This window comes from Penicillium waksmanii (assembly GCF_028829765.1).
Source record: "Penicillium waksmanii strain IBT 27052 chromosome Unknown utg000008l:1.0-5622682.0:1.0-5626561.0, whole genome shotgun sequence".
In the NCBI taxonomy this organism is placed as follows: domain Eukaryota; kingdom Fungi; phylum Ascomycota; class Eurotiomycetes; order Eurotiales; family Aspergillaceae; genus Penicillium; species Penicillium waksmanii.
In genome coordinates, this window is record NW_026643254.1 from 4,214,062 (window position 1) to 4,235,794 (window position 21,733).

At 49.8% G+C, this 21,733-nt stretch overlaps 10 protein-coding genes across 10 annotated transcripts; 5 read left to right on the plus strand and 5 right to left on the minus strand.

The window, feature by feature from the left end:
• Window positions 1–303: 303 nt before the first annotated feature.
• Window positions 304–607, minus strand: N7481_009937 (uncharacterized protein; the record flags this gene model as incomplete). The annotated part of the gene is made up of 2 exons (XM_057269156.1): window positions 304–491; window positions 538–607. The coding sequence occupies 2 exons, from the start codon at window positions 605–607 to the stop codon at window positions 304–306; spliced, it is 258 nt and encodes an 85-aa protein (XP_057119833.1).
• Window positions 608–6,269: 5,662 nt separating this feature from the next.
• Window positions 6,270–7,078, plus strand: N7481_009938 (40S ribosomal uS14 domain-containing protein; the record flags this gene model as incomplete). The annotated part of the gene is made up of 4 exons (XM_057269157.1): window positions 6,270–6,307; window positions 6,394–6,417; window positions 6,590–6,632; window positions 6,728–7,078. The coding sequence occupies 4 exons, from the start codon at window positions 6,270–6,272 to the stop codon at window positions 7,076–7,078; spliced, it is 456 nt and encodes a 151-aa protein (XP_057119834.1).
• A 663-nt stretch (window positions 7,079–7,741) lies between these two features.
• On the minus strand, window positions 7,742–9,617 carry N7481_009939 (uncharacterized protein; the record flags this gene model as incomplete). Its single annotated transcript, XM_057269158.1, has 7 exons — window positions 7,742–7,864; window positions 7,921–8,130; window positions 8,200–8,634; window positions 8,689–9,014; window positions 9,082–9,189; window positions 9,247–9,480; window positions 9,560–9,617. The coding sequence occupies 7 exons, from the start codon at window positions 9,615–9,617 to the stop codon at window positions 7,742–7,744; spliced, it is 1,494 nt and encodes a 497-aa protein (XP_057119835.1).
• A 984-nt stretch (window positions 9,618–10,601) lies between these two features.
• N7481_009940 (DASH complex subunit DAM1) lies at window positions 10,602–11,459 on the minus strand (the record flags this gene model as incomplete). Its single annotated transcript, XM_057269159.1, has 4 exons — window positions 10,602–10,824; window positions 10,891–10,945; window positions 11,008–11,059; window positions 11,142–11,459. The coding sequence occupies 4 exons, from the start codon at window positions 11,457–11,459 to the stop codon at window positions 10,602–10,604; spliced, it is 648 nt and encodes a 215-aa protein (XP_057119836.1).
• Window positions 11,460–12,066: 607 nt separating this feature from the next.
• On the plus strand, window positions 12,067–13,912 carry N7481_009941 (CRAL-TRIO domain-containing protein; the record flags this gene model as incomplete). The annotated part of the gene is made up of 3 exons (XM_057269160.1): window positions 12,067–13,161; window positions 13,211–13,252; window positions 13,310–13,912. 3 exons carry the CDS (start codon window positions 12,067–12,069, stop codon window positions 13,910–13,912), a joined length of 1,740 nt encoding a protein of 579 aa, XP_057119837.1.
• A 303-nt stretch (window positions 13,913–14,215) lies between these two features.
• N7481_009942 (HIT family protein) lies at window positions 14,216–15,261 on the minus strand (the record flags this gene model as incomplete). The annotated part of the gene is made up of 6 exons (XM_057269161.1): window positions 14,216–14,323; window positions 14,420–14,434; window positions 14,491–14,583; window positions 14,796–14,864; window positions 15,044–15,126; window positions 15,222–15,261. The coding sequence occupies 6 exons, from the start codon at window positions 15,259–15,261 to the stop codon at window positions 14,216–14,218; spliced, it is 408 nt and encodes a 135-aa protein (XP_057119838.1).
• A 1,425-nt stretch (window positions 15,262–16,686) lies between these two features.
• Window positions 16,687–17,550, plus strand: N7481_009943 (NADH-ubiquinone oxidoreductase 40 kDa subunit; the record flags this gene model as incomplete). The annotated part of the gene is made up of 4 exons (XM_057269162.1): window positions 16,687–16,835; window positions 16,918–17,038; window positions 17,105–17,191; window positions 17,440–17,550. 4 exons carry the CDS (start codon window positions 16,687–16,689, stop codon window positions 17,548–17,550), a joined length of 468 nt encoding a protein of 155 aa, XP_057119839.1.
• A 104-nt stretch (window positions 17,551–17,654) lies between these two features.
• Window positions 17,655–18,302, plus strand: N7481_009944 (NADH-ubiquinone oxidoreductase 40 kDa subunit; the record flags this gene model as incomplete). The annotated part of the gene is made up of 3 exons (XM_057269163.1): window positions 17,655–17,750; window positions 17,804–18,142; window positions 18,204–18,302. The coding sequence occupies 3 exons, from the start codon at window positions 17,655–17,657 to the stop codon at window positions 18,300–18,302; spliced, it is 534 nt and encodes a 177-aa protein (XP_057119840.1).
• Window positions 18,303–18,563: 261 nt separating this feature from the next.
• On the plus strand, window positions 18,564–19,633 carry N7481_009945 (uroporphyrinogen-III synthase HEM4; the record flags this gene model as incomplete). Its single annotated transcript, XM_057269164.1, has 2 exons — window positions 18,564–18,879; window positions 18,963–19,633. 2 exons carry the CDS (start codon window positions 18,564–18,566, stop codon window positions 19,631–19,633), a joined length of 987 nt encoding a protein of 328 aa, XP_057119841.1.
• Window positions 19,634–19,899: 266 nt separating this feature from the next.
• On the minus strand, window positions 19,900–21,311 carry N7481_009946 (mitogen-activated protein kinase; the record flags this gene model as incomplete). Its single annotated transcript, XM_057269165.1, has 6 exons — window positions 19,900–19,928; window positions 19,988–20,335; window positions 20,391–20,772; window positions 20,841–21,036; window positions 21,099–21,227; window positions 21,268–21,311. The coding sequence occupies 6 exons, from the start codon at window positions 21,309–21,311 to the stop codon at window positions 19,900–19,902; spliced, it is 1,128 nt and encodes a 375-aa protein (XP_057119842.1).
• Window positions 21,312–21,733: the final 422 nt, after the last annotated feature.

A 21,733-nucleotide genomic window follows, 5' to 3' on the forward strand; every position in this document is an offset into this window, starting at 1 on the left:
TTCTCTTTTTTTTCTTTTTTTCTTTTTTCCTTTACTTTTCCTGGCTAGAATGATTCACACAGAGAGGCTGGCCCGAATTTCCGATTCAGTAATTAGCTCAGAGCTCCGTGCATCATCTAGAGCATTTACAACTGGTGCTTGTGGTAGGGATGGATAATATTCCATTGGGTCGGCGTGTTCTCCCCCTCCTATAGAGATAGATGTACACCAGATTGTCCTACCCATTAGAGCTTCTTTGTCTTGCACCACGTCCAAAGTTCACTTTGTAACAATACTGAAAAGAGAAAAATCGAAAGGCTCCATTCAGCCTTGGCGATGGTTCTTGCATTTGAAAGAAATTATCCAATCAGGGAATTTCACTTTCTCTTCATTTTCTCTCGGAAGAGCCGGGAGGCCGAAATCGAGGTCGAACTCGGGGTTGAGGCAAATGACCTCAGTTACCCAGAAATTGGGCTGGCCAAGAACCAAGGTCCCTTGTTCCGCATCTGCATCTGCGGATTTTGGCGGTATAATCTCAGCGACATTCTTTGTACTTACCAGCATTTTCCTGCAGTAATGCTACAAGCGCGTTCCTCATGATGTAATCGATCTTTGCCTCATTGGACATGGATACACCGCCAGGAGATCAAAAGATGCTGCCTGACCCCGAGCACATATGCATATGCATTTGCATTTGGCCGTTCTTTTGCTTCTGCTGGGCTCCATGATTCAGCCCTGTAGCGGTTGGTCATCATAGTGGACACAACACCCCTCGGTCGACAGAGTAGCCCTTAATTTCCCACCCTGAAGGGGAGAATTCCAATACTATCTGGATTGACCACATAGCCCAGAAGATCATTTCTTGCTTTGGAGAATCCATACCAGTATCATCAAAATACCATAACCTAATATTTTCCATACTACGGGAGAGTCCGAGGACAGTGCCACTAAAAGTGCCCACAATCGTATACTAGTACGCACAGATCCACTCGGTCAGCTTCGGACCCCCCCGGCATCGTACTCTTCCTTTCGTATCCCTCTCGGCCTCGCTGATTGCGAGCTTCCGAGCCGCACTATTTTGAGTTGTTCGTTGGCGGGGTCTGATCCTCCCTCGGTCGGCCTGCCGCTGATCTATCAGACCTCCACGCAAAATCTCACTCTGGGCTCTCTTACTGCTTTGGTTTATCTTCTTCTCGAGAGCCATCATCATTCCATGGCATGATTGAGACGACTCGTGGTCCGACCATGTGGAGTAAGACCTTGATCTGGCCCCCATCCACCTCGTCACTACATTCACGACCGGATCCACACCTAATTGTGACAAGGCGTGAATCATTCTAGCCTGCAGATGCAGGATGATGTTATCCCCGAGCTAATAGCCCTAGCTCCGCTGGCCCCGAGTGAAGGCGCTCGGCCTTCCTGAGCCGAGCATCATGACCTTTCAAAAGTCGTGCAAAGACCACACCGTGACCAATGTCCGAGACTAATGAACTGCCATAGGTTGGGAAGGAACCCCAGTGCCACTCATCTTATATCCGCACTCCGTATAGCCGCCAGGGGTGTTCGATGAACATTGCCCCCGATTCGAAGTACACTCACCAGTGTCGATGATCGCCTTCAAGTCTGTGGAATTAACACTCGAAGTGGAAATTACGCAACTTGGATACTCATACGTGAGATTTGTAAATGATGAATAAAGATATATCTACTCCGTAAGCAAAATCGGGTACCGTTTAAGGTTTAGAATGATTAGAAATATACTGATGGGTTGAGCTTGAACCTGCAAACCGATGATCCCCCCTCCTTTTGTGACGAGCCATGCAGCATGACTGACAAGCGGTCACAAATGTAACCAAACCACGTACGGAAAGTGCACAAAAATATTTACAGAACTGGTTTCTTTTGATTGAATAATCATGGAAATCACCCCAAGTCCATCAGTTCTAACTCCTACTTAGTAAGATTTGCTAGCGATAGTTAGCCTAATTGGGAACCGCTCTCCCCACATCTGTCCATGTCAACCCCAATCCTGTGCGACAACCCAATGTGGCCAAGAGCTATGGTTTCTTGAGCAACAAACACCTTACTCAATATTCAGGCTCGGATGCCTCCACCAGGGGGACCTAAAGTCCTCACCCGAAGGGATGGTCCCAAAGAGCAAAACCGGGTGTCAAGCCTGCAAGTATGTGTGTCAGCCGATACTTTTATAGTTCGAGCAAAATACTAAGTTGGGTAGGATTCGTCGTGTCAAATGCGATGAACAGAAACCATCCTGTCTACGGTGCTTGAGCACAGGCCGACGATGTGACTACTTGAGCCCCTCACATCGAACAGATCTGTCCCACTGTGGTGCAGCTATCCAATCATCCCCTTTCTCTCCCTCTCACAGCTTCAGTGAAAGACACAGCTTTGAGTTCTACTTCTATCATGCTGGCCCCTCGATTGCGGGGGTCCTCGATGTGGGTTTCTGGAAAGGAATCATCCTGCAGGTCTGCCGAACTGAGCCCGCAGAGCTCATTGTATGAAGAGCCGCCCACGAGCTACTGGGATGTGGTCCATTTTGGATGGATCAACCCCGAAGATCAAGTCCACCTCCAAATTATGCCCAAGCAGTGTCATGCTATTCTCAATCACTGAGTGGCGTGCAGACTCAGATTCAGCGAGGCACAATATATATACATGTAGCTCTCATCACCTGCACATTGTTTATCTGCATTGAAACTCTACAGGGTCACACGATAGAGGCAACTCGGCCATACCAGCAAGTCGTGAAAATGATACAGAATATTCTCTTGTGTCCACGGGTGGGGAGACGGCCAGTCTACTCGGCCTTTCTGGAACAAATAATTGCAATATATGTCAGACTGGGAGCAGTTACATATATCACAGTCAGAATACCCTTCGAACTATCACTACCAAGGCCGCAATCAGTACAGCATTTGACATTGGATACGCACGGCATGCTCTCATCCATCAGGTGGCTCTGTGTTTGTCTTATGAAAGCGACGTTGCGCAACATCAAAAACAGTTCGGACATTCTTCGCTAGATGGGACTTTTCAATCTCGAAGGCAGAGTCTGGAAGAAAAGCTCCAGCAATGGAAACAAGCATTTGACATGCGGCGTGACCAGGCACATCTAGTCCCGAATTCAGAACCGGGTGTCATGTCCACACTTATCATGATCTATTATGCCATTTACTTGCTGGTTGCTACATCTTTGCGCCAGAACGAAACAATGTATGAACAATATATAGATACATTCACAGAGATTGTCCAGCATGGAGAGGAGGCCATTGAAGCGACAGCTTATCTTAACGGATGACAACCACATTTCACCTTTGAAATTCGGGTCGAAATGCCCTTGCTCATAACAGCACTCAAATGCCGACAATCTTATCTTAGGCACAAGGCGCTTTCTCTTTTGAAAAGATGTCCTTCTACACGGGGCTTTTACATGGTCAGTCAGGGTTCCACTCTCGTCGCCAAGGCAATTGAGATCGAAGAGATGCTCGGGTGTGGCCCATGCAATCAAGACGCGAATGACGAAGAAGTACGTAGTAGGACGATTACCAATACGTGAGTGTCTGTCGCCAAGACCCCGCAGCGTATAGTCTCTTAATGGCCAGGAAGAAACCAGCAACCTCGTCAACCGAGTTATCCGGACTCACCCTGGTCGAGGAGCGGGTCTCGCTCGAAATGGGATAATCCAGCACGGCGGTCATCTAACACTGAATAGCTTGGCCCGGTCGTGCCTGGTTCCTGGACGGCAGAAGATATTTGAATGTCCCAAGTCTATCACCGCCTGGAGACCCACTGATTCATCCTCCGGCGCCAAGAAATCCCTGAAAAGCGGAGGTGAAATACGGTTATACGAAGTCATTTCAACCAAGAATTGGTGCGTGGTGCGTCCAATGCTGTATTTAACTATGTGTATGGAGGTATCCGGTCCTAATTTCTGACTCGGATATAGCGATATACTACTAGTACATACCTTCTATGAGATCCACCTCCGCATCTGAGAGTGATGATCATCATTGCTAAAAGTGCCCGAGACTATCACAAGGCCAGACGAAAAGCCCTGAAACAAATACAGGCAATTGAACAAGCCAAGATCCGCACAAGCGGGACCGAACCGGACCCGTCTCCGTCGACCTGACGATCTTCGCGCCGTATTGATTGGGCAAGATTGAATCGGCACCCGCGGGACATCCGCGACCATCCGGTACTGCGCCTCTGCACACGCACCGTACGCGCACGCCCGGCAAGTTTTCTTTTCTTAATTCCATTTTTGACCTATTCTATCTATTCACTTGAACGGAATAGGAATACAAAATCCGGCAACTTTTTCTGATCTCATCGAAACTGTCATATGACACACTCTTGCGTGACTTGTCCCCCCCCCCACTTCTGACTACTAGACGAGTCAAAGAACGCCGCCTTCTTATGCTGGTGTTTCTGCCTACCCCGGACTATGGGAACCGCTGGGGTGCTACACGATCGTACGGTGTGACAATGGCTAAAGCGTCGGTGCTTTTCCAGCGCCTTTATTTGGATGTTTGTGTTCTGTTGCACTCGTGGTGCCGAACACATGCATGTGATTTATGCGCGCACTACACAATGCACAATATTGACTGCAAATGCGGTGGTCTAGCTATCTAGTAAACTCCAGAGGCTCTCAATCTACCCATCCTTAAACCCCAAAACTCAAATGCGTACCCAGAACCTACCAGTAATCAGCGAATCCTGCACTACAGTACTCTGTAGAGTCCCCATTACGCCACACTGCGATGAGCCATCTGCATCCACATCCCCCGATCGATGCATATTGCTAATTCGAGCAAGACAGCCCTGTAGAAATGGTCGCCGCCTAACCCAATAGGCGGTGCATTCATTCGCCGGGGTGTCTCCCGTGCGATCCACATGGCTATTCTCCAAATGGTATATAGAGTGAGTCTCTCATATGTACGCAGAGAATAGTGTGCATAAATTGTGCTGAATCATATGCTTTGCACTGTTGTTGGATTGGCACTTGGCACTTGGCGCTAGTCACCTGCCCACCCACATCGAGGTATCATTTTGACTAAAACTGAAGAAGCGGAGACTAGTTCACCATTGAAGGCTTTCACTGGGAGTATCTTGGATTTGGTTATGCTGATGGCAGTCATCAATGGGTTGTCATTGCCCATTTCACCCTCTCTTCTCCGTCCTCTTGTCAGGGTGGACTTGATACTCGCAAAAAGGTCGGAACTTTCTCCTGATATTCAATGCGGCAATTCAATTTCCCGAGGAGCTCAAGGTAAAAATAAGATGATTGATTTAGTCGACGATATCTTTCAGATCCCTCGAGATTAGAAGTTTCATGCGGGCCAATCGAAAGAGCACAGATATGATTGGCCTATCGTACAACGGCGTAACTTAAGACGAAATATCACGCACCCGCTATGTCCTTCTAAGTTTGTTCTCAGATACTACTCACCAAGCTGATGGTTTTGGTTGGAAACACCGGCCCTGCGCTGTCGCGGTATTTGGCGTCTGGCTCGAGCGTGTGGCAGTCTCGAGTTCCCCAAGACTAACTACCAAGGAGATCCCTACCGAAGGCATGATGGGGGCCTTTTGGTCTTTCTCAAATGTGTATTATGCATGCTTTTAGAGTGTGACCACTATGTTTTCAGTAGTTAAATCGTGAACATGAAGATGAGGGACGATCGTTGTCTGCTATTGCACATGGCAAGCGAATAAAACTAAACGTGGGCTTACAAAATTGCATTGTCTGCACTTCTGAAGCGAGCCTTTGTATCCGGAGGAAATAAAATAGAAAGATTAAAGAAACAATGTGCAGTAGGAAAACGAAGCCGGAGCCCGAAGCCGTATACATATAGGGTATTCAAAAGGAGCACCTGTAGCCAATGATACTGCAACTGCAACGATTTTTTCCTTCTATTCCATGCATTGCCCATTTCCCTTGACGTATATAGTTCATACCCTCCAATGTCCACTTTAAACTAAGCGAATTGAGTTGTTCTGCGAATCTTAATTCCCATAGATCTTAAAATGACTAATCAAACGTGACCCCAACCCTCTGTCTCCGCCTCAGGCACCAATATTTCCTAAAGTGGACTAGTTTAGCTCAAGCGAGGAGTTGGTCCGTGCGTGATCACCAATTGGGGCACAGCACACAACGATTTTCAACCCTAACCTTCGACTTCGACTTCGCCCTCTTCAACCGCCGCCAACGCCCCTCGTTCACGTCAACAACCCCCCGGTCAACTCACCCCCTACGACATCTCAAGATGACTCACGAGTCCGTTTGGTTCAGCCGGCCCCGCAAGTAAGTCGAACCACGAGCGCTGCACGAATTGCGAATTGCCGAAATGCACACATTGAACAAATGACTGACTGGACTTCTCTACACAGGTACGGCAAGGGTGCCCGTTCTTGGTGTGTACCCCCCCTGAAATAATTATCTCCTCCGACCCTCTCTCGCTCGACAAGACATCATAAGAATCCGAAATATCCTCGAATACGGGTGGTGGACGATACAGAATGATCTTGAAATACCGGAGGTGTCATTTTGGTCTTGGACGACTTGCTAATTTGGATCGAACTTCAGCCGTGTCTGCGCTCACCGCGCCGGTCTGATCCGCAAGTACGGTGTATGTGAAACCTCTCATTGAGATATCGAGCGCGCGCAGTCCATGCGGGTTATGTGCTTGGGGACCCATTTGGCTAATCCGGCTCCGTCCTACAGATGAACATCTGCCGTCAGTGCTTCCGTGAGAAGTCCGCCGACATCGGTTTCAACAAGGTTCGTTTCGTCTACACCCTCACTCGCCGACCTCGAACGAATTCTGGAATTGGAAATTACCCTTCCTTCATGAGGAACTTGTCGGCCACACCATCAAAAGCAGAATCTAACCTCGACCTTTACAGTACCGTTAAACAAAATACGAAACCAATGTCCACCCTTAACGCCCTCTCGATCCATCCGCGTTCCACAATCCGTTCAACGTACCCTGGCACTCGACTGAGGTGCGGGGTGGGAGAAATGTTTCGAAGCGCCGGGGAAACGACTGCGCCCGCGCTCCCTTTTTTCGCATGACGGCTCCCAAAAAATCTTTCTCTTTACTATTTTTTTGTTGCTTGGTGTCTCGGGTGTGAAATCTGATGGACGAGACGGGGAATGGGGTTGTTGAGTGAAGAGTTTTTGAACGAGGATGGATTGAACCTACATCCTTTTTTCTCCTTTATCCAATGTCAATGACGGATTTTCTGGTTCCTTAATGCTTTGCACGTGTACGAATTCGGGAGATGTTTCGGCTCGGAAATGCTTCGAGCCTGGCATATTCGTCCGGATTCATACCAGTTTCTTCGTAGTAGTCACAAGTGAGATAGTCTCAGAGAAGGATTCTTTCTCTCCTCCCTTGGAATGGTCGTAGACTTGAATGTGATGTTTTCTGTTGAATCGAGAGGCCCTCTGTCTATTGATAACTTGGCATGCAACGATCGACCTTATGGTCAACCTTATCTGGATTCAGGTACTATCTAAGCCTAGCCTCACTGGGGAAGCCGCCCTGGCCATTACGATTGGGGCCCCGGGGATTATCATGGTCCCGAGGTCCTTCGCCCAGGCCCATAGATATCTACAGCATTTGGTCCAAGTCTTGTAAAAATCAGTTGTTCGTAGCGCTTTCCTCGCTATATACATTAACGATAAAACGCCTGTCAATCTCTAATTCAATCTTACAGGGGCAGTGCCCTGTCTCTATTTGGAGCTATTATTCCCCGTGCCTATAGATCGAATGCTATAGAACAGCAGGTATGCATTCTGTCGCAGAACATCTGCGACACTAGCAACCGTGACTTTGTTGTCGTCCATCAGAGCCCACTACAAAACGGTCAGCATAGCACTTAAGTGATTGATAAGGTGGTTTGAATGCATACCTTGTCAGCTCCCAAGCGGGTGTAGGCATAGTAATGGCCAGTATCCATCGTTCCTTGATGAACGATGACTGTAGAGAGGTCGTAAATGTACTTCGAGGTGTCGACGCGCTCTTTGTCTTTTTTGACGGTATAAGGGAGCATGTTGAGGGTTATAGGGAAGTCAATATGTCCTTCCATTTTTTCGGAAGAGGACGAGGTATGCTCATAGCGCTGGTCGGCATATTAGTACAGTAAAAATGGTAAATGGGTTGGGGGGTGGAAGATATCTGATCCACAAACCTTTAGTTGCATGCAAAGTATTACAGGCAGTTTGCGTATCTGGAGTCGCTTGGATGCGCGCTGGGGTGTATTTCCGCATTTTTCACAATGATATGCAGCATCAGCGTGAAGGTCCTCGACAGCCGTATAACTGTCAAGGCAGCCAGTCAAGGTTGCGGTGGTCGAGGAGGAGGCAGTCGATCGGCCCAGCTTACGCTTCTTGTTCTGAAGTTGCACGTCGAGACTCAGATCGGCCATTGGGTCATAGGTGTGTGTTGTTTTGCCGCATTTGTGGCACATGACGCTGCTGCGAAGTTCTCCATAGAATGTTTGGTGGAAGAAGCATTCACACTTGGTACCATAGCTCTCTGAGTGCCCTGGCGTACAAGAGTGAAGAGAATTGACCAGAAATTGAAAGTATTCGTGGGCATCCTGTTGTCGGTAGCCTGCCATTTCCTGTATGGTAAGTTAGCCGCATGCAGTAAGTAGGCAACGAGAATCTACACATACCCTTGACGCGTCCCATCCATGGTAGAGGAGAGTTGCAGCTGAAACGGCGTCGGTTTTTTCACCGCTGTTAAAATCCATAAACACTTCGGCAGCGGCACAAGCCATACAAAAGTTTATTTTGCAAGTATGTACGTCATGACCACCCGCTAGGAAGTAGGCGTTCAAGGTTGGATCGTGGAGTAAGGCCTGGAGAATGACTGATTGGTAGCATGTCTGTCCCATATTCCACACGCCCCGAGCACCACGGCGGGAACATGGATTTTTATAGGCATTACTCTTGACGTAGAGCTCTGATGCAGAATCCTCCACCCACTTGCCTTTTTCATCTTTATTAAGTTAGTATTTGCAGCTAGGGATTTGGAAAGTCTCCAAGCAGTGTACAGCTTGACTAACCCGCATTTTCAGGCTTGATAACAGGGCCACAGAGCTTTTCCAGGCCATGGTCGTAGACAAAATCCACGCATTTCTCGCAAAATATGAAGCGATTGCGGGATTCCATGTCTAGATTAATTAGCATATACACTAACTAGGTAGTACCTGCAGCGGGAGGGCACATACAAAACACATGTCCGGTCTTTTTTGTGTGTGCTTTCCGCTCGGAGTTCAAACACGTCTCTGAGCATGTCAAACAGTGGTACTTTGGTTTCAAGGTTGCCACGGTGCGGAGACCTGAAGCTTGAACTGCCACTGCCTCCGGTTTTGTAAAAGGAGCCAGGGAGTTATGGTGTTTTCGGAAACCGCTTTTGAACTGGCCAGCAGCCTGTTGGTCCCGGAGGACAGCCGCGAGGTGTTCTAATGAGATCAGCTGAATGAACTGATAGCCCGGACATCCGGGGAGTAGTCAGGTCAGCTGGGTAGAGCTGGTACATACCACAGCCATAAGCCGCCTCAGAAAGAATCTGGATGGAGTCAAGGTTTGCTGCTGCCATGATGAATCCCGTGGCAGTGATTGGATGCACGTAGAGAAGAAGAAGAAAGGGATAGCAAGCACCGAAGGGTCTTAGGAATCAACCGAGTCTGATAGAATGCAGAGATGACACGCCGATACAAGGTCCCAGACCTCTATGCAAGGTAAGAAGATGGATGGATTACGCGGATAGACCGACGCCCAATATGGCCCACGCGCGCAACTCGGCAGATGGTGGCCGCGGGGGGCAACGAGATAAAAAAGCAGATGAGCCTCACGGACTTGCCCCGGGGAAAACCAGCATTGCACTCAGGCTATCAAGGAGGAGTCAATAACCGAGCGCGGGGAGGGAAGATCACATAGATCGGAGATCGGGATATAGGGGAGCGCCCACCAGTGGGAAAGGTGGAGGTCGTCTAAGAATGTCCAAGAATGTCCAAGACAACGGAGCTATATGGCTCTCTCGCAAGGGTTGCCGCAGCCTTCACAGGGCGACACTTTCACCATACCCAAATACAGAATGAATAGAGATAGGACCAATGGCGTTATGCGAAGTTGCGGACCTTTGATCGGGATGGGCCACTGCTTGACTTCAATGCTCGGGGGGGGCGGAGAGGTTGGCGGGCCTTTTTTTTCGCCCGATTTACCGCCGGGAGACCGGAGTTGCCACCGATGGGAGTAGCCCTTGAGTATATTACTATATTACTAGGAGTATTCTATACTAAGAGTGCTCGCTGTGTTGACTATAGTTTATTTTATTTAATTTAATTTCGTGACTAGTATATATTCCAAGGTTTATTGAATTCATCTCGTCGCAACAGGCCCATGCCCATGCCCATGCCCATGCCCATGCCCATGCGGCTCCGGCCTCCGAGTCCAGCTCGTACAGTACAGCAACTCTACCAACGATCGGGTTCGTTTACAACTGATGGGCCAAAGTAACCCTATTAACCAATCTCCAATACCCCTCACTATCCCTTTCACCTCAATATGAACCCGTTTCCCTTCATCGCGTGCCTCGTCCCCGCGGCAGCGCACTCTCCCGGCCGCGCGTAGATGACCCTCGAGTTGCATATCGACTTGTCGTAGAGCCGCGCGTTGTGCCACGAACCGCGCCCCTGGTGGTCCCTCGCGTTGTGCCTCGTGTTGTGCCTCTCGTTGAGTATTTCGATGTCGGTTTAGAGGAGATGGTGCTCGGTGGGTGCTCGACAAAAGATGTGTCCGTAGTTCTGATAACCGGCTCGTTAATGGACATGTCTAACCGGTAGCTAATATTGTCACCAGTCACCACTCACAAGAAAGTCATCTCGCCGTCATCGGCTGGACGGGCAGCTTCGGATTCTTCTGCTTCTGCGTCTGAAATTAGCGGTCGGTCCTCGAAGATTCGATCACCGAATCCAACACCCTCATACCTTTTTGTGCCTCCGCCTGCTTAGCTCGCTTGAATGAATCGGAAATCGGAGCCTAGAAAGTTCTCCCCATCAGCATTCTATCCGAAGGTCGTGGGTTGCAGCTTCAATTCTCGTCTCTCTCTGTCTAGTCGTACCTCGGGGAAATCCACGCAGAAGGCGTTCATATTCAATCCGTAGAGAAAGCTGGCGAAGCTCTCACTGAACCGAGTCAAACTCTCGTGCATCAGCTGTAGGTGCATGAAATTGGCCTCCAAGTCTGCCATGGAGTCGGCGAGCTCCGCAAACTGAGGCTCCAGGGCATTAATGGCAGGTTGGTTGTATCCCGAGGCACTGATGCTATGGCCATATCCATGAGCTTCTCGTAGCGACGAGCGTGAGCTGGGACGTAGGGGTGTTGTAGGGCGCGAGGAGGGCCGTTGTCGCGAGGACGATGGTACAGGTGCGCCGTCCATTGTTTATGTGGTGGGTGAGCGTCGCGATGGAGTTGTTTGCGAGGAAATTCCGAGGCTGCAGAAGGCGGTAGAGTGGGGGGTCGGGGGGGGGGATTTCGACACCGGGTGTATTAAGGTGAACCGGGCAGCAATTGGGCCAACGAGGAAGAGGGCAATAGGAGTGGATTTTTAGGGTCGATTCGGTTCGAGTTGGGTGCAAAGTGGATGAAGATCTTTCCCCCGCCGCATCGCGACAAAAGGAGCCACTGCGGGATGGGATGACTTCACCGGTCTAACGGTAGTTAAAGAGGTGGGGAGGGTCTATTCTAATAAAGGGTACTGCTAGATCTAGAACAGACAAAGTCTATCTGTCTTCTTAGTTCCATTCTTCTCAATTGTATTGATTTCCATCAGCAATCTTAGGTGTACATACTAGTAGTTGTGTTATTGTGTTATTGTTGTAGTGATGTACGTTTGTAGGCGAATCCACCCGCAACGCTCCTCCGTCATCGCATAGCCCTGCTTGTCTCACTCGTCTTTTCCATTTCCACCCACACTCACCTCCAGGCTTCAGATTGGGTTTCAGATTTCCCTTTTTTTTTCTGCAAGTCTTCCCGGTTCCCGCCACATGCGCGCCAGCTCCATCCTGCGCCGGCGCATCCAACCCTCGGCCAAATCCCTCGCCTCCCCCGGACGCGCACAGATCGTTCGCTCATACGGCCATCTTCCCCGGTCCCATCTCGTTCCCTCCTACCCCGCGCAGCACGAGCAGAGAACCGCTTCGTCCTTCTGGATCTCAATCTCCCTGCTTGTTGTTGGTGGAGGCGCCTGGGCCCATAATTACTTCACATCCATCGACTTACCACCATCCGCACATACCCGGTCCCCGCCGCAAGAACCCTTCCTCGGTGTCCTCGATACCCTCAAAGCCATGCCCATCGAACCAGCCCCAGGCACCGTCGGGACCCTGACCCCGGAGCAGGAGGCCAAACTGCAAGAACTCTGGGTCCTGACGTTGAAGGTCTTCGGCGTCGACATCCAGGCCCTTGAAACCGAGGCCAAGGACAAGGAGAGCGCTGACGTTGCTGCAGCCAGCGCGTCTAAGAAAGACAAGCCCTCAAAACGTCGATGGGGACTCTGGGGTCGCAGCAACGACGATGGTGACGACGATTCGAAGAGTGTCTCCTCCGCGAGCGGAATCACTGCTGGCCTTGCCTCGATCAACGTCTCCGACAGCAGCGATGACAAGTATGGTCAATCCAAGGAATTCCAGCAGGCCCTTGTCGACATGTCACCCGAGGAGATCCGTACAGCTTTCTGGAATATGGTCAAGCAGGATCACCCGGATGGATTGCTACTCAGGTTCCTGCGCGCGCGCAAGTGGGATGTCAAGAAGGCATTGGTCATGATGATTTCCACCATGCGCTGGCGCTTACAGGATGTCCACGTGGATGATGATATTATGGCCAATGGGGAAGCCACAGCTGTGAAGCTGTCGCAGAGCTCGGACGCGGCGGAGAAGAAAAAGGGCGAGGAGTTCTTGTACCAGATGCGCAAGGGTAAGAGTTTCTTGCACGGTGTGGACAAATTTGGTCGTCCTATTTGTGTTGTTCGTGTTCGCCTGCACCATGCTTCGGATCAAGAGGTTGATACCTTGGAACGCTTTACCGTCTACACCATTGAAACTGCCCGTCTACTGTTGGCGCCACCGGTTGAAACTGCTGTAAGTCATACCACAATTCCCGTTGAGAAATATAGCTGACGATACTTAGACCATTATTTTTGATATGACCGACTTTGGAATGGCCAATATGGTGAGCATCCTTCTTTGCTGATCTGACGAACACCACGTTTGCTAACCTATTCTCCAGGACTATGCCCCTGTGAAATTCATGATCAAGTGCTTTGAAGCCAACTACCCCGAATCACTGGGAACCGTGCTCATTCACAAGGCTCCTTGGGTTTTCTCCAGTATCTGGAGCATCATCAAGGGCTGGCTCGACCCCGTCGTAGCTGCAAAGATCAACTTCACGAAGAACCGTGAAGACCTAGAAGCTTTCATCCCGCCCAGCCAAATTATGAAAGAACTAGAGGGCGGAGAGGACTGGGAATACAAATATGTCGAACCTGAGGCAGGCGAAAATAGCAAGATGGAAGATACGGAGACTCGCGATAGGCTGATCTCTGAGCGTCAGCAACTGGCCAAGGACATTCAAAAGGCCACAATTGAATGGATCCAAGCTAGCTTCAAGCAGGAGAGCGAGGCTGTTTCTGCTGCTAAGAAAAAGCGTGATGGTCAGATTGAGCATCTTCGCAAGCAGTATTGGGAGCTCGACCCATATATTCGAACTCGCTCGCTTTATGACAGACTTAACATCGTTCAAGGGAACGGCAAGATCGATTTCTATCCCGGTGCGGAGAAGAAGAAGACCGAGACTGAAGAACAAACTCCTGCCAGTGAGGTAACCGCATAGTGAAACATGTCAGCTGTTTGATTTCGGCAATGCTCGGGTTTCGGTGAGCATATGCTAGTCTTTGTCTGACTTGAGATTTGTGACATTGCATGGATTTGTAGTATATACCTGTACGGGTTCTGGTTCTATGTGAGATTGTATAGATCAAATACAAAGCATTGTGGAGGATCATAGAATTGACAGAGCTAATTGAATGGATCTTGTTGGGTTAATGGTGTCTGCTTTGAATAGAGTAGCTATACTACTCGTACGCTTCTCCTATATCTTTGGGGCTAAACGAATGACAACCTATTGGTGTTTTTTTTACATCTTAGCCTTGATATCCTCGTGCAGGGCCTTCAACTTGTCCATGTCCGTGGCCTGAGTGGGCCAGCCGATGCTCATGCCTTCCTTCTCGTTGGGCTTGGGGATCTGTTACATGTCAGTAAATATCTTCTGAGATGGGATGCTAGGACAGATCGGGAAACTGATCGAATGCGATCGACCATGTATTTCGAAGTTACATACCATGTGGAAGTGAACCTGATCCAAGATTGTTAGCATAATGTTTGATCAGTGTCGGCGGACGTTCTACTTACGTGGTCAACGACCTGGTGAGCAATACGGCCATTGTTCTGCAGGATGTTGAAGTCGGTGGCACCACTAGCCTTGGCAATCTTCTTTGCAACGGGCTGTAATAAACATCAAGTTAGCTATATGATCTTGCAGTACCAGCATCTCCGCACAGCAGCCCCGGTCGTGCAGCTAGGGACCTTGGTGGTTGGCGACCCAGGTCAAGTCCCTGACCCCCGGAGCTCCCAACTGCATCAACTATCCTCCTGTGGCGATTTCACCATAGTCCTATCCCATCTATAATAGATTGGTCAGATAATTGGTCACTCACCAGAATCTCAAGCAGGTCCTCGTCGGGAATATCGGTCAGCTTCTCGCCGTGGAACTTGGGGATAACGAGCTGTTCATCACGCAGTTAGCCTTTGCTTTCCACCAAACTATTGCTTGCCACAATATCCTGAGGACAAGACGGAATCGATGCAAGAAGGTCGCAATAAAACAGGACGATGTGCAAAGAAGCGCAGCATCGAATCGAGGTACACGCGCCCGTGCGGGGAAGGGTACACAAAGGAGACGTACAGCGTGGCCACGGCTGAGGGGCTGAATATCGAGGAAAGCAAAGACCTTGTCACTCTCGAAGAGCTTGAAGGAAGGGATATCACCTGGACGGTAGTGTCAGCGATATTCTCGGCGACGGAATCGCTCGGGAGGAGGGGTTGAGGGGAAATGCGGTGCAGCAAATACAGCTATAACATACCCTTGATAATCTTGCAAAAGATGCAGGCAGCGGAAGACATAGTGGAGGTGGGACAATTTATTCCTTGTTGTAGGTGGAGGTGGAAATTAAGGTCGGGGCAATTGAAGAAGTGTTGCAGGGTGAGTTGGGGTAGCTGAGCAACTTGAAGTTCGAACTGAAGTCATATGCGGGGGGGGGAGGATAATTCCTGAGAAAAGAAAAACAGAAAAGTGCGGTTGGCGGGAATTGAACTGGGGGGCTGGGAGTGCAACTGGGGAAGGTAAGGAAGGCATGAGCAGGGTTATATAACACAATTGGGAAGCACACCCGAGGAGTGGGACAAGCTAGTACAGAACCCATTTCTTGCCTTTTACCAGAGATGGCCGTGGTTTGCCCACAATACTCCTCTTCTCAATCTTTGGATATCCACGCTACGACATAGCCGTCGTTTGTATTTTGGTTTTTTTTGTCGATGCCGATTTCTCTTAGTGAATTGAGGTTACCTCTTGAATCTTAAACCAAATTTCTGTCATTAAGTATGGTTTTCTGGCTGTCTTGGTTTTGGAGGCCGTGTGCGTAGATTCCGCTGGGGCGTGTACATACACAGGCGCAGAGCCTAGGATACTACGGAGTACTAGGTACACGCCTCGATCTCGATCCTACCATTGCAGTTTGGTTTGTGAGTGTCTAGAATCAAACTCGTCATCTTCTAATGAATATTGACATGCAAGTTCCTTACTGTGAATTTGTATCACAATAATATATCGGCGTATTTTTTTGGATGCCTGCCTTTTAAAGTCGATTGCTGATTTCCGCTGGGCACTGATTACTGATACTAGTGGTCGATAGAATACAATTCCAAGTAATGGAAGCAACGCATTAGAACTCTCTCTTATATATACTATTACCAGTCGATTATTCTCAAACCAGTGGGATTCCAGGGCAAGATAGCTACTACCTAAGCCGACTACTACTACCACTACTACATACATACTTTGCAAGTTGAATTCAAATTGATGATTGAAGATTCAAAATAAAATAAAACAGTCCAGCCTGTATATAATGACATTTTACCCCGAAGCAAGACTTCATGGTAACATTCGACGAGTTATCAAATTATGTACATGATCCCTAGAGATGACGCTGGTTGGGTGCGCAGCCAATCATAACCTGCACATTGTCAGACTCTTCGAGGGTGTCAAAGGGAAGTGCTTCTGTACCATGCCACACTATTGTATCTGCTTGCTAGGAATCTCATTGGAATTAGTAATTGAACACCATAAGCAATTGAACTTGTTAGAATTCCAATATCTCCTCTAGGTAGCTTCTCCAGCTTCTCCGTGCCAGTGTGGGTTCCCAATGCGGCTAGTGCGATGGTCCCGTGCACCTTCCCGACATCCTCACTCACGAAACCTCGCTGCCCTCCCCTCACTACTCTCCCCTCGATAAATACGCCGGTCTTGCGAGATACCCCCGGTCAGAGACCATGCAGAAGTCTCGGACCATTCAGTCGGCCCTCGGGTCGCGGGCTTTTACCCCCATCCCGCGCGTGCAGGTTCAGTTCCAGCGCCGCAACATCCAGGACGTTGCCATTTCCCGCACCGGTCGACCTATCCTGAAGGTCCAGGGTGGCCGGTAAGTACTCAATGGCGCTTCTCTTCCGATATGAAAACGATTGTTTGCTAATGCCTTGCTCTCCACAGCTCTTCCCTCGGAGGTACCTAACCCTTGCGCTTCGATCCTACCTTTCGTCCACAATGCTCATTCAATTCCAGGTCACACTGCGACTGTCTTCGGTGCCACTGGCATGCTCGGTCGCTACATCGTCAACCGCCTTGGTACGTCCAGAAGCGCCAATAATCGGGGTTCAATGGATAGTCAGCTAACATCCCGCAGCTTCCCAGGGATGCAATGTCGTGATTCCTTACCGAGAGGAGATGGCCAAGCGTCACTTGAAGGTCACCGGTGATCTTGGACGTGTTACCTTCCTTGTATGCGATTTCGCCTGCCAAATTTAGACACCAAAGCTGGACCCGTTCTGATTGTATATAGGAATACGACCTGCGTAACACCCAGTCCATCGAAGAGAGTGTTCGTCACTCCGACGTTGTCTACAACCTTGTCGGCCGCCAACATCCCACAAAGTGAGTGTTGATGCGTCATCTGCCAGATGGTGGCAATATATTGACAGCAAATCAGGAACTTCTCCTACACTGACGTTCACGTTGACGGTGCGGAGCGCATCGCCGAGGCTGTCGCCAAATACGATGTGGATCGCTTCATCCACGTTTCATCCTACAACGCCAGCCGCGACTCGCCCTCCGAGTACTGGGCCTCCAAGGTTGGTTGACTTGTCTTGCGTTTCTTGCACGGGCACTTACCATTTTCTAGGCCTGGGGTGAGGAAGTTGTCCGCAACATCTACCCCGAGACGACCATTGTTCGCCCCGCCCCGATGTTCGGATTCGAGGACAACCTCCTTCACAAGCTCGCTCGCTTCACTCACGTCTTCACTGCCAACAGCATGCAGGAGCGCTTCTGGCCCGTCCACGTAAGTTGTCAAATATGACTTCCATGTGGATTTTACTAACCTACCCCCTACAGGCCCCCCAAGTCGGACACGCCCTTGAGCTGATGCTGCACGACGAGAGCACCGTTGGCCAGACTTTTGAGCTTTACGGCCCTACCAACTACTCCATGGCCGAACTTTCCGAGCTTGTTGAGCGGGAGATCGTTAAGAACCGTACCCCCCTCAATATCCCCAAGTTCATCGCCAAGCCCGCCGCCTACTACCTTAACAAGGCTATCTGGTGGCCCACCGTGTCCGCCGATGAGATTGAGCGCGAGTTCCACGACCAGGTCATTGACCCCACGGCCAAGACCTTCAAGGATCTGGGCATTGAAAAGACTCCTGAGGTCACCGACCTGATTTTCGAGTATCTGGTAAGTGCCTCCTCAACCTCAGAGCTTAGCGGTATTGCGTGGAAAACTAACAACCTCATAGAAAGGTTACCGTAAGTCCGCCTACTACGACCTGCCTCCCATGACCGAGAAGGAGCGCCGGGAAGAGAAGAAGTATCTCCACGTGCTGGACGACCAGTAGTTTGTTTCAATATGTACATAAGCCATCCTAGAAGTCAATTTCCTTGTGTTTCTTTTTACCCAAATCGAGCTTCCCTTGTAATAAGTATCAGCTACCTATCACTGCAAGTTGTTCAGTCGCGAGTAAGCCAACTCTCCCCATGGCAGCGAGGACTCGGACATTCGGCATAACTTCAAGTTTCCAATGGAGCTCCGCCCCGCAATCCCGCAGTGGGACATTTCCACCTTTGAACCTCCTACCTCAACCTCATTACACATCACAATGGCACCCCCAATCCTCCTCTTGAAGACTAGATCTTCTCCAAACGACGGTTATGACGATTACTTCTCCGCAAACAATTACACCCCAACCTTCGTGCCCGTCCTCGAACACCGATTCCACACCTCCAACCTCGCCGATGTCCGCGAACTCTTTGCGTCCGGCGCATTCAACCCAGAGGCAGAGGATACCAACCCCACACAAATAAATACCAATGAACACTCAGTGGCAGTGGTCCCCTCAAAGCGATATGGAGGCATGATATTCACCAGCCAGCGCGCGGTGGAGGGATTCGCGCATATGATTGAAGAACATGGACGTATGTTTCACACCCGAGAAAGAAGTGGCTGCTCAAATCACAGCAAAGAAAGAAGCTTACCAGATCTCTTCACTTATAAATAGTTCCATCCACCCCCTCAATTCCCCTCTATACCGTCGGTCCCGCAACAGCCCGAACCCTCACCACTCTCCGCGACAAGTATCTCCCCACCAGCACGATTCACGGCGCAGATACCGGCACGGGCGAGAATCTGGCTTACATGATGCTGGACCACTATAATGATCTCCAGAAAACGGGCGCTTCTGCAAATTCCTCCACTTCGTCGCATCCTGTGCCAAAACCGGGGTTACTCTTCCTAGTTGGGGAACAGCGTCGAGATATTATTCCAAAGACACTCATGGACCCTACGCTCCCGGATTCAAAGCGCATTGATGTCCATGAAATCGTCGTCTATGAGACTGGTGAAATGGATTCCTTTGAGACGGATTTCAAGACACATGTGCAAGGGTGTAATGGGGAAGAAGCTATGTGGGTTGTGGTATTTTCGCCGTCGGGATGCGAGGCAATGTTGAGGGTACTACAACTTGGACCGTTTGCTACGGCTGCGACTGCGGCTGCGGCTGCGGGAGAAGATAGGTCAAAGAGGAAGGTCTTTGTTGCGACTATTGGGCCTACGACGCGAGACCATTTAAGGAATAAGTTTGGCTTTGAGCCGGATGTTTGTGCGGAGAAACCTAATCCTGAAGGTGTTGCGGAGGGAATTCGGAGATTCATGGAGGGATTGAATAACTGATGCTAGACTGTATAGTACTCTCTGGTTGTGACCCCTTCTGCTTTGTACTTACTCGTAGTTACTGCTACTATCATGATATCTGTTATAGACTATAAGTATATATGGGTCCAAGCGAATACTATGTTGTATCTGATGAACATTGCTGATCGCTCGTGAATTGCTATCCAGGCCTATCTAACTATGGCGATCGCTGACTGAATTTGATTGCATTGGATTTGATTGGATTGCATGCTTGAAAACCACTCCCATATTGACACTTGCTTTGTTTACCGCATGATTTCCTCGTAAATAAGCACTGAAAGGTAAGTCGTTAGTCAGGGGGTGATCCTTCTGGGAAAACGTGCGATACCATACCTTTCAATTGCTCCTTGCTCAGAGCATCCTTGTTCTTGTCGAAATCGAAGAATCCCTCCGGGATGGGCGGCGCCGTCGGCTCATCCTCAGGGTCGTGGTACGGCTCCAGATATGGGTGGCGCAGGGCGTCCTCGACGGAGATACGCTTGGCTGGGTTGAAGGCCAGCAGCTTCTCAAGCAGATCCAAGGCCAGGTCGTTGCTCTTGGGGAAGAGAGCCCGGAAGGGAATCTTCTTCTTAAAAGGGAGGGAGCGAATGTACTCGCGTGCTCTTCGGGACTTGATGCCGTAGTAATCTTCCATCGTGGGGGTACCGAGGACGTCCAGAATCAGGGTTAGCTGGTGGTGGTCTAAATCATGTGTTAGCTAGTGTAAGTTCCCGAGGGGGGTTATATGCTTCCGTACAGTCCTTTCCGGGGAACAGAGGCTTGCCACTGAGCATCTCGGCCAGGATACAGCCAACACTCCATACATCAATGGCCTTGGTGTACTCCTTGAATGTCAACATAATTTCCGGGGCACGGTACCAACGAGTGGCAACGTATTCCGTCATGAATCCGGAGTTGTCGTCGGTGGACGCGGCGGACCGCGCCAGACCGAAGTCGCAGACTTTCAGATCGCAATTGGCGTTGAGCAGGAGGTTGGAAGGCTTCAGATCACGGTGGAGAACGTTGGCCGAGTGCATGGCCTTGAGCGCCCGCAGGGTTTGGTAAATAAAGTATTGGCAGTGGTCGTCCGACAGGTCTTGTGTGCGAATGACTCGGTGCATATCAGTCTCCATGAGTTCCTGGGATTGGGTTAGTGAAATTCCCATCAAATATCCTTCTTGGCTACTCTGCCATTGCACATGCGCACCTGAATCAAATACACTTCGTTGAAGCCCTCGTAATTGCGAGGTCGTTGGATATCCAGGATGGAGATAATGTTTTCGTGATTGAAATAGCGCAGCAGCTTCATTTCACGGAGTGTGCGCAGACAAAACATGGAGTGGTCGAACGGGGTAATCTTCTTGATGGCGACCTTCTGGCCAGACGGCTTGTGGATGGCGGAGCTGAGATAATATGAGCTTGGGGGGGGATTTCCATCGACCAGAGAAGATGGTTGAATACTTACCAGACCACGCCGTAAGCACCCTCACCGATCACATCCTGAATTTCATACTGGTCGGACACATTGAAGGAAATCTTCCGCGATCCTCCCGCTGGGGGGGTTCTGTTGACCCATGACGCCGACTCTGAGATGCTGTTTGTGATGGTTAGCCTTTTGAACCAATGTCTCTAACCGAAAAATAATGCGCGAGAGACGGGTGGCCTTGAGTCGATCCATCTGGTGTCATGAAGGATACTGCAGCGCACTACAGTGGTCCTAGAGATGGGCCTGGTGGGTCGATCTGGAGCCATTTATCTGAAGAGGCATAGAAGCTTCCAAACGAAAGTGCTCCAGAGACAGCTCCAGCGCCACTAGGTGGAATTCAAATGGCGCCGCTTTTCCGTCATGAGAGAGGCCTGGAGCAGAGCTTACCTATTTGTTTGCGCGGGGGTGAATGGGTGTAGTTTTAATCCTTTGCCAGTCGCGGACTGTTGACGATGGTCGATGAATTCGGGCGCCAGGCTCGAAAGTCGAGAAATAATTGAGCGATGCGAGTCAGGGGTAGGGTTCAGGCGAAATGGAGAAAGGGAGAAAGGAGAGACCGAGCTCTGCGCCAGTATGGGATAGGAGGGGAATGGCGGAGATGGAGGGGTTTCGGG